Raw genomic sequence first — 9,417 nt, 5'->3', positions numbered from 1 at the left:
TAGCTTGTCTCAGTGCTTTTTTTTTTTTGAAAGGTTTATGCCCGTAGGCTACAACTCTCCTGTTACAATCTCAAAAATACTTCCTAGCAGCTAACAAAACTATCAGACTTCTATTGGAAAAATTGGATATGTAAATCCAGTATATGATTCCCCTATTTGTCTCAGTGCTTTTAATATTAAAAAAAGAGTGAGTCTATGGTACTATGCATATCATGGGTTGTTACCGTGCTACGGCTCTATATTCGAGTTTTCAAATCCTAACGGTCGATTCGAACAGTTCATCTTGTTCTCCATATTAATATGTGTTTGGAGACCAAATTTTACATTTTTTGAAATTTTTTTACTATTTTTTTAGATATTTAGAAAATCACTTGATCTGAAAATTCTGGACCATCCAAAAACAGTGATTTTCAATAAATCTAAAAAAATAGCAAACAAATTTTAAAAAATGTAAAATTTGGTCTCCAAACACATATTAATATGGAGAACAAGATGAACGGTTCGGATCGACCGTTAGAATTTGAAAACTCGAATATAGAACCATAACACAGTAACAAATCGTAATATGCATAGTACCATAGACTTACTCTTTAAAAAAAAAAAGTACTAGTATCCCAATAAAGTCTGAAACTGTTCCTGTAGTCTGATTGGCAGATGGTGGGGCCGATGGGGTCCACTAAAACTAGTCTTCTGATTTTTCTATGCCCAACTTGTACGGGGCCTTATTATTGTGTATACGACTGAACTATTAATTATTAATTATTGTGTACACGACTCAACTATTAATTCTACACGATATTTTTTAGGGGGATTTAAATCCATTAATTGTTATATGCTAGTATGTTACGGACGTGTTTGTATTACACATCATACACAATGGATGTGCTTATCCGCGTAGTGACGAGGTCTCAACTTATATTCTTGTCGAGGGTGCATTTGGATGCGACTCTAAAAATAGCAAAAAAAGTACTAATTTGAACATCATTAATTTTACAAATAACTCTATTGTTAGAGCGATCTAAACGTAGAATAGTGGAAAAGACGGGTCGCTAATCTCAAGCTATTCTTGACGATCAACCTCATTTATTTAGGATGCATTTGATTGCAATCTCGGAAATAATAAGAATAGTGCTAACCTAGAATTAGCGCTATTTTATTGTTTAGATGGGTTAGCAAGAACAACGCTAACTTCAAAAATAGTTCTATTCTTAGGGTGATCCAAACATAGAATAGTGGAGAAAAATTGTCACTAATTCAAAAACAATACTAACCCACACTATTATTAACGATTTAAACAAACTCGACAGTGAACAAATAGACAAATAAAATAGTTGTTTCTAAATAATTGTATTATTTGCTAACGTTTTATATATTACTTGTGGACGGAGATTCAGAAATATAATAATAGATGAATTAACTTCATAATTTTATCAAGCGTTCTCAAATTAAAAAAAATTCTAAGAATAGGATGCCTGTCGAACTTTGTGTATTTTAAGTATCATTTAATATTTCATAAAATAGTTTTAAATACGTATTGTCGTAAAATATGAACGATTATTGTATTATTTACACATATATAATATGGATAATAAAAAAAAATACCGAATAAAGAAACTAGGGATATTGTTCAAACGGTCAGTTCAGCTAAAACCAAATTGAAATAGTAAAAATAAAATTTTATTCGGCTTTTAAAAATCTAACCGAAATAAAACCAAAGTAAATTTTAGTTAGTTTGTTTGAACATTCAAATTAACACGACGGAATATCACATTAACACTGAGAGAATTACTAAGGGAGATTAAACCAAACTAACGAGACAATGCTTCGGTGAAGGATTTAAAATAATTAAATACCATGCTATCTCTAATTGTACAATTTGGATGTACTTTTTTGTTGTCTAAATATCCGGTCTCAATATTTCGTCTGAATGTCTCGTGTGAATATTCCGTCAATATGTTTAAGAGATCTTCTAACACTATAAGAATTACTAAAACAAATTAAACCAAAATAAGAGAAATTAAACTGAATTAAATAAAAAATAAGTAATTCAAAATTCAATCGAACCCGACTAATTAAACCGAAAATCTGAACCATTTAATCCAAAATTTTATCGGTTTGATTGAAAACCAAATAAATCGGATCATGAAGCAGAAGAAACAACATCTATCACTCATCATCGGCTCATGCGGCTATATATTGGAGATGATTATCATTTCTGTCTTTTTCCTATTTGTCTTCAATTTTTTTTTTTTTTTTGGCGTGGATAATAGCACTCCTCTTCTCTTCCTTGCCACGTGGAATTAAATTAATGGCCAAATTTCAACCAACCCCTACCAAGACGAATTCAGATCCTCCACGGTACCGTAATAGGGAATCTTTTATAATTATTGGATCTGGACCGTTCTGTTTAACTTGGCATGAATCACAAAGCCCAATAATACTGCCCCTTCACTAACCCGAATCTCAAAGTGTCTGAGAGTTAATCTCAAACCGTAAAATGAAGGAATATTTTACAATGTTGGAGAGGATACTTGTCCAGGAAGACAGTACTTGATTAAACAAGCAACTAGGTAGACTTTAGAGCATATATAAAAGAGGATAAATATCTAGGAAGAAAAATACAACTAAAGAGAAGTAGAAGAAGAAGAAGTAAAAGAAAAATGGAGCGGCTCCGTCCAGTTCTCCTCCTAGCTATCCTCGCTGTCACCGTCGTCGTATCCTTACCGCAGTCCGGTGCCGACGATTCATTGATCCGTCAAGTTGTCTCCGGTGAAGTTTCAACAACACTTGGAGCCGAGGCGCAGTTTGAGATTTTCAAAACAACTTTCGGAAAGTCATACGGCGATGAAGACGAGCATGACCGCCGGTTCAAGATTTTTAAGGCCAACTTGCGTCGAGCCAGGAAGCACCAGCTGCTTGACCCCACTGCAGAGCATGGTATGTGAGCTGAATTCAACTTGAGATTTAGCTGGTAGATCAAAGAAATTGTTCATTTAACAGTTTTTTGAAAGATTTAGAACTTATTTATTTGGGTATCTTTGCTGCAATTAAGTTTGGATTTTAACCACTGCAATAATTGAATCCACAGTGGCTATTTGACTATTTCACCTGGATACTGTATATATAACGACAAATAATTGGTTAAAAATAAATAAAACCAGAGGGAGCAAGTAGCAACCTTTTACAAAATTTTCAACAGACTATATTTTCCAGTTGAAAATGATTTTCTAAATTTAAAAAAACACTGGTTGTATTTTTTATAGGTATCACAAAGTTTTTTGATATGACTCCGGCTGAGTTCCACCGCACCTACCTTGGTCTCAACAAAGGGGCTGCAAAGAGGTTGAAGCGGGTGCTAAAATCGTCAAGTGAGGCACCACTTCTCCCTACTGATGATTTGCCAGAGGATTTTGATTGGAGGGATCAGGGCGCTGTCACAGAAGTGAAGGATCAGGTGAGCCCGTGGCAGTATGTTTAATCTAGTAGTGATTGTTTCATATTGTGCTAAGAACATTTATCTTGTGCACCCTATGTTAATGATATGTTGAGCAAAAACTTTCCTTTCTTGAAAAATAAATCTTAATGCAAAATAAATAAACGTAAGGGGAAGCATTATTTTGAAAATTGGGTCCTCTTTACTGGCTTCTTGGAAGCAATATGGTAAGATGTTGATTTCTGCTATTCTCCACAATTGTTCATCATGATATATATACTGATAATTATTGTTGTCTATTGAATTTGCAAGTCTGTAGCCTGTATTCAAATTGGTAATTGTACATGTTCTGATTAGGGTTCATGTGGGTCATGCTGGAGCTTCAGTACAACTGGGGCTCTTGAAAGTGCCAATTTCTTGGCCAATGGGAAGCTTGTGAGCTTAAGTGAGCAGCAGCTTGTAGATTGCGATCATGAGGTTCGTTGATTCTTTCTCCTCAAGACTTTTTCTGTATGCTAGAAAGATATTTATTGTTGTTTTTTTAATAAGATGAGACTTAATTATTTATAATTAATGATAGATTGTTTAGATATACACGGCTCTTATGCTGGCCTGTCACATCCATTAATAAAGAATTGCATATTTGTTGACTAATTTGAGATAGAACCAAAAAAAATAATGTCTTGGAAATTTATTTCGCACTTAATATTTACAATTAGTTGGAAACTGAGTTGGATATGTATTAGTACTATAAATCTTGGTGTTAGTACCCACCTGTCGCTCTGACCATAGTTGGTATTTAATATATTTATGCTCAGTTAAAAAAAGAGCCAAGAAATGCTAAAAAAATACTAAAACGCCTGCCAAAAATAATCAAGGATAATTAAAAAAAAAATAGTCCTTTATTCATATTTCAAAATCAGATGTAATTTTCTTACACTTGCACAATACATATCTTGTATAGTGCGATGAAGACAACACTTGCGACGCTGGATGCAATGGTGGATTGATGACCACTGCCTTTCAGTACTTGAAAAAATCTGGTGGACTCCAGAGCGAGGCCGATTATCCTTACACCGGAAAAGACGGCACTTGCAAGTTTAACAACAATAAAATCGTCGCTTCTGTTAAGAATTTCACCGTGGTCTCCACCAATGAGGATCAGATTGCTGCTAATCTCGTTAAAAATGGACCTCTCGCAAGTAATGTCATATCTAAAAATTTGTTTTCACGTTAGCTTATACTAAAATTATTTAGCGAAGCAAGCTGTAGAAAAATATTCGGTAGAGAAATTGTTTACGCGTCACCATAGGTTAGTCTCAGCTTTCAGGTGTACTCTGATTGACTTATTTTTGCAAATTTGGCACCTAACTATATAGCGTTTGTTAGGCTTTGAGACAAAATATAACTGAGCTAGCTTTACTTGACCTGTCATGGATTACAGTATGAGCCAAAATTAGGACCTGGTAGTTCAACATTTTTTTTTTTACCCAAAACAGAATCCTTGGTGATTTTTTTGGTTAAACATATGCTTATTTTTCTTTGATTATTTGTTGGCATCTAATTAACATATGATTTTTTTGCTTTATTCCCTTTGCAGTTGGAATCAATGCAGCATTCATGCAGACATACATAGGAGGTGTGTCATGCCCATATATTTGTCTGAAAAACTACTTGGACCATGGTGTGTTACTTGTGGGTTACGGGGCTTCCGGTTACTCTCAGATCCGTTTTAAGAACAAGCCTTACTGGATCATAAAGAACTCCTGGGGTGAGAACTGGGGTGAGAATGGGTACTACAAGATTTGCCGTGGCCACAACGCTTGTGGAGTCGACAGCATGGTTTCCACCGTGACGGCGCTTACCACCTCTTAGAAGATGTTACCCAATTAATAGATCTTTAGGCTTTCAATCACTATTGCAATTATTATGCAATGCATGGTGGTTATGTGTGTTATCTGTGGGGACGTGGCAAACTATTCTGGTCACTTGTAATTTAGGTAGGATTTATGTCCACTTGATTAAAGTCCCGTAATATTGATTTGGGATGGATTGTACTCGGTGTGTTGGAAATACTTTTTATCTGGTATATATTGCAATGATGAACCTCATAAATTGCTTTTCTTCACATTCAATTCAACTATTCAAGTGAAGCTTTCTTTTTGAATACTTGGCATAAATATCTACCAGCAGAGACTGAAACATTCTCTGTTTTTCCTTTTTTTTTTTTTACTTGTATAGCAACCGAGACGTTTCTATTTGAAACTTGTGTACCATATATATCAGGTGAAAACTATGTCAATATTTCATACATACATCCAATTTGAAACTCGCACGCATATACACATACAAACCATACATCTTTCGATTTTATATGCTTTAAGATATTGGAGTATGCTTAGAAACAAAGCTTTTTGAACATTCTGATGTCGATGCCGATGCTCTAAATGGACTTTTATCACGAAACCAAGTGAGACTCCCAAATTTTTTAGTGATACTGTTTACCAACTTCTTCGAACTCGACTTCTGTAAGTCCTGCTTCATGTTCTCATGACCTTTTTCCAGATCATTAAGTCGCATTCGCATCCTAGTAAGCTCTAATTTCAACTCTCTGTTTTCTCTCCTTAAGTTGGAATAATTATCTCGAGGCGTCACTGCTCCACTAAGCACCTGTCCACTAGTTACCTGATGAGGTGGATATGGGATTTTCTGGGTCCCCTCTGAGATCGTGCAGCAAAGCGAGTTTCTGAGTTTGACTTGCTCTATGTACAGAACTTGTACCACTGCCTGTACTGGAAGTCTGTCGTTTTGCGCTGCATGAGCAGTTGCTTCCTCTGACAGTTTTTGAAAATCAATTAGCTTGCAAAGCCGCCTTCTCTCTGCATCTGATAACCCTTGATGTGCCTACAAAACAATGTAAAATTGGAGAATTGATCATGTACTTCAAAATAATTTTGATGTTCTACACTTGCAAAGAAGCAGCGGAAAGCTAGCTCAATTATGCAGGGTTTCATTATATAATAAAAATCCGAGACAAAAAGAAATCAAACAATAAAGTTAAAAAAAATGCCATTGACCTTTATGCAGACTCAAAAAGGAGTCGTGACGACAAAAAATAATCAGTAGTGAATATTAGAAGGTATTGATCTGGCTTGTTTTAAGCACCTAAACTCACTGCATACCTTAAGGTAAATATCAACCGCGCGATATAACCCATCATCAGTCACACGTGCATATCCTGGCAAGGTATCTGCAACAGCAGTAAACTTGCCAAGACTAAGATTCGCATCAGGTGCAATCTCTGCCAGAAAACTATCAACCAATGTTGCCACCTTTACCAGAGCCGATTGTGTCGGAGGGTTGACACTCCCCTCTGAATCGTAGTCATACCCCAACTCACCCTCCTCACTGTCCTCCTGCTGAGCAAATATCACCAGGATTCTATGCACGGTGTCAACATCAAATAAAGTTTCATCAGAGCACTTGCCAGAAGGTATTAACAAATCATCTAATGTGGCCATGTCAAGCTGCGCACCAATTCTTCTCTCGAGGTTTGATTTGCATGATATGTTGCAATCGAGCATCACAGCTGACCGCAATAGCCCGAGCAAGAAGCTTATTGATACTGTGGATTTCTCTTGAGGTAAGAGAGCAGAGATTGCCTCTATGACAACCTTTTTCTCATAAGAGGGATCAATGTAGCTTGGATTCCTCTTGAGAAGCTTCTCAGTGTAATTCACTAGAGAAGTACCGATACTCTCAGGTCGAACCCCTCTGCACCTTATTGCTTCTATAACCTTCCGATACATATCAATACGAAGTATTGACAGATCTTCTATCCACCAGTCGCCATTGCACTTTACTTGTTTGTTCGTGTGCAACCTACCCGAGCTACTATACTCTAACCGAGAAAAACTGGAAGCGACCTGTTCGGCATAAGCCTTGGAGGCAATTGAATCGACACACTTTTCGACTATTTTCAGTTCGTCAGCTAACGGGAGCAAGCTTTCGCACTGGTGTAGTACATCGATACACATCTCCAGGCTTTTGCAAACAACAGTATCGAGATACGATTCCGTACGAAGTGAGAGGTTTTCGTTTGAATATTCTTCTGACATCTCTAGGTAGTCAGAGATGCAACACAACTGGGCAACATTGGTGGTGGTTATCTCGAAGTTAATGCCATAACAAAATTTTACAGCGAGTTCAAACGTGTCGATGCCACCAGGGACATTTAGCAGCTCTAATTTTATAATTTCAGCTTTTCTGTGATCAGCGAGCAGCTTGCGTATTCTACCACACCGGGACAGGAGAGGGAACTGCATTTCAGCAGATAAAAAAAGCCATTGATTGGTGACCAAAAATGATATGCATGTTATGCAGCATTTTATAATTTAAGTTTCTTTCTTAAAAGTCAGGATTACTTGACTTTACACAACACTGATAAAAGAGGAGGAATCGGATGACACCCTTTTTTGGTGACATCGGATGACACCGTGCATTTTCAAAGTCCAAACAGTAGATCTAAACCATTGGACTTTGAAAAATATATCCATCATATTGAACGGTTTGGATCGGCTATTTGGACTTTGAAAACTTTGAAAATGCACGATGTCATCCGATCCCTCCTCCTGATAAAATTGCCTACCAAGGGATTATAATATCAGGTCTTATTATGTTTATTAACAGTATAGTACTTCTATGTGTCCTGTCAGCTGGTATATATTTTTTAATTGCAATGTCCAAAACCTGATAGATTTAATTTCAAGCATTTATTTTAAATTTAACTTTCCAGAGTTAAGTTAACTAATGCTTAAACCTTAGTTCAGATTGAAAGAACTAAAAAAAACATCTTAAAAAGAAGGGTACGGTAAAGTAAGTGTGAGATACCATACTAGTAGGATCGGTACAGCAGCATATACTGACTGGTACCAGAATCTCTGTTGAATATATACCAATTACCAACTAGATACTTTCTGTGGGAATATATACAATCCTCTTCCATCCTTACCTTGTGCAAGTATAAGCTAATACCATCTATTTCAATTGTAATATCACTCGGAACATCTGTAAGCATCCTGTAATTAATTTCATCAAAAAGAAAAAAAAGTCAAAGAACGAGTATTAGAAATCATCCTATATCAGAGGTGAGCAATGTTTTTGACACTGCCATCAATGAAAAAAAAAATAATATGAAAATGAATAACTCCAAAAATCAAGCTGATTGCCTACTACAAGATAGCAGCAGAAAAAATATCCAGCGCTAATAATAATAAAAAAAAAATTAAGATCGCACCAGTTTGTGTGAGGAAGCGGTGGAGACGAACAAATGGGTACGAGAGCATGACGCTGGTGCTCTTCATGGTGGAAGAAGCTTCTATCCATGGCAGGAAGAAAGAATCAGAAACCAAAAAGAACAACAGAGTAAAGGTAGGAAGAAGCAAACAAAGGGAAAGAGAGAGCAAATGTTTGTGGGGTGTCATTCCATCGAACAGCTGATGTGCAATCCATTGAGTTGTAGGTAGTGGGTCGCGCAATGCAAGGCAAATTCGTTTCTTTGAGGTACCTGCTGGGGCTTTTTGTTCCTACTACTTTTAGCTTCCTTTTTTTTTTTCTGCCTTTCTATTCTTTTGACTGTTTTCTAGTGCTTTTATCTCAGTTCCAGCCCAGCAGCTAAAGCCTAATAAAGGCAAGCGCAGTGCAAAGGCGTGGAAGAGGTGTAATAACTGCAAGTCTAGCAAATGATTTCATTCTTTCCCCTTTTATCATTCTTTTGGATGTTAATAAAATAGTATACAAATAAGGATTCGACTATTGTGTTTCATGAAATAAATGTTATGTTTTACAAAATATTATGTTCGTATTTCTGTTTTTTGTTTTAAAATTTAAATAGTCGATCTAAATTGTTTAACATGATATCTACATTGAAATGTGTTTGAAAATCAAATTTTACATTTTGTAGACATTTTTGTAGATTTTGTTTA

At 36.0% G+C, this 9,417-nt stretch overlaps 2 protein-coding genes and 1 long non-coding RNA gene across 3 annotated transcripts; 1 reads left to right on the top strand and 2 right to left on the bottom strand.

Annotated features, from left to right (window-relative positions):
* The first annotated feature begins 2,558 nt into the window (after positions 1-2,558).
* Positions 2,559-5,548, top strand: LOC144554151 (cysteine proteinase 1-like). Its single transcript, XM_078302415.1, has 5 exons — positions 2,559-2,937; positions 3,264-3,454; positions 3,791-3,910; positions 4,398-4,635; positions 5,034-5,548. Exons 1-5 carry the CDS (start codon positions 2,661-2,663, stop codon positions 5,306-5,308), a joined length of 1,101 nt encoding a protein of 366 aa, XP_078158541.1. The 5' UTR covers positions 2,559-2,660; the 3' UTR covers positions 5,309-5,548.
* On the bottom strand, positions 4,448-4,845 carry LOC144554159 (uncharacterized). The gene is made up of 2 exons (XR_013511548.1): positions 4,741-4,845; positions 4,448-4,670 (listed from the first exon to the last, which is right to left on the bottom strand). It is a non-coding gene; the product is annotated as an uncharacterized LOC144554159 (long non-coding RNA).
* A 146-nt stretch (positions 5,549-5,694) lies between the features above and the next one.
* Positions 5,695-9,091, bottom strand: LOC144554145 (Phototropic-responsive NPH3 family protein). The gene is made up of 4 exons (XM_078302403.1): positions 8,730-9,091; positions 8,445-8,511; positions 6,616-7,752; positions 5,695-6,337 (listed from the first exon to the last, which is right to left on the bottom strand). Exons 1-4 carry the CDS (start codon positions 8,816-8,818, stop codon positions 5,813-5,815), a joined length of 1,818 nt encoding a protein of 605 aa, XP_078158529.1. The 5' UTR covers positions 8,819-9,091; the 3' UTR covers positions 5,695-5,812.
* Positions 9,092-9,417: the final 326 nt, after the last annotated feature.

Source organism: Carex rostrata, chromosome 1 (assembly GCF_964058835.1).
Source record: "Carex rostrata chromosome 1, lpCarRost1.2, whole genome shotgun sequence".
Taxonomy (NCBI): Eukaryota; Viridiplantae; Streptophyta; class Magnoliopsida; order Poales; family Cyperaceae; genus Carex; species Carex rostrata.
This window is presented reverse-complemented; position numbering and strand designations above follow the sequence as displayed.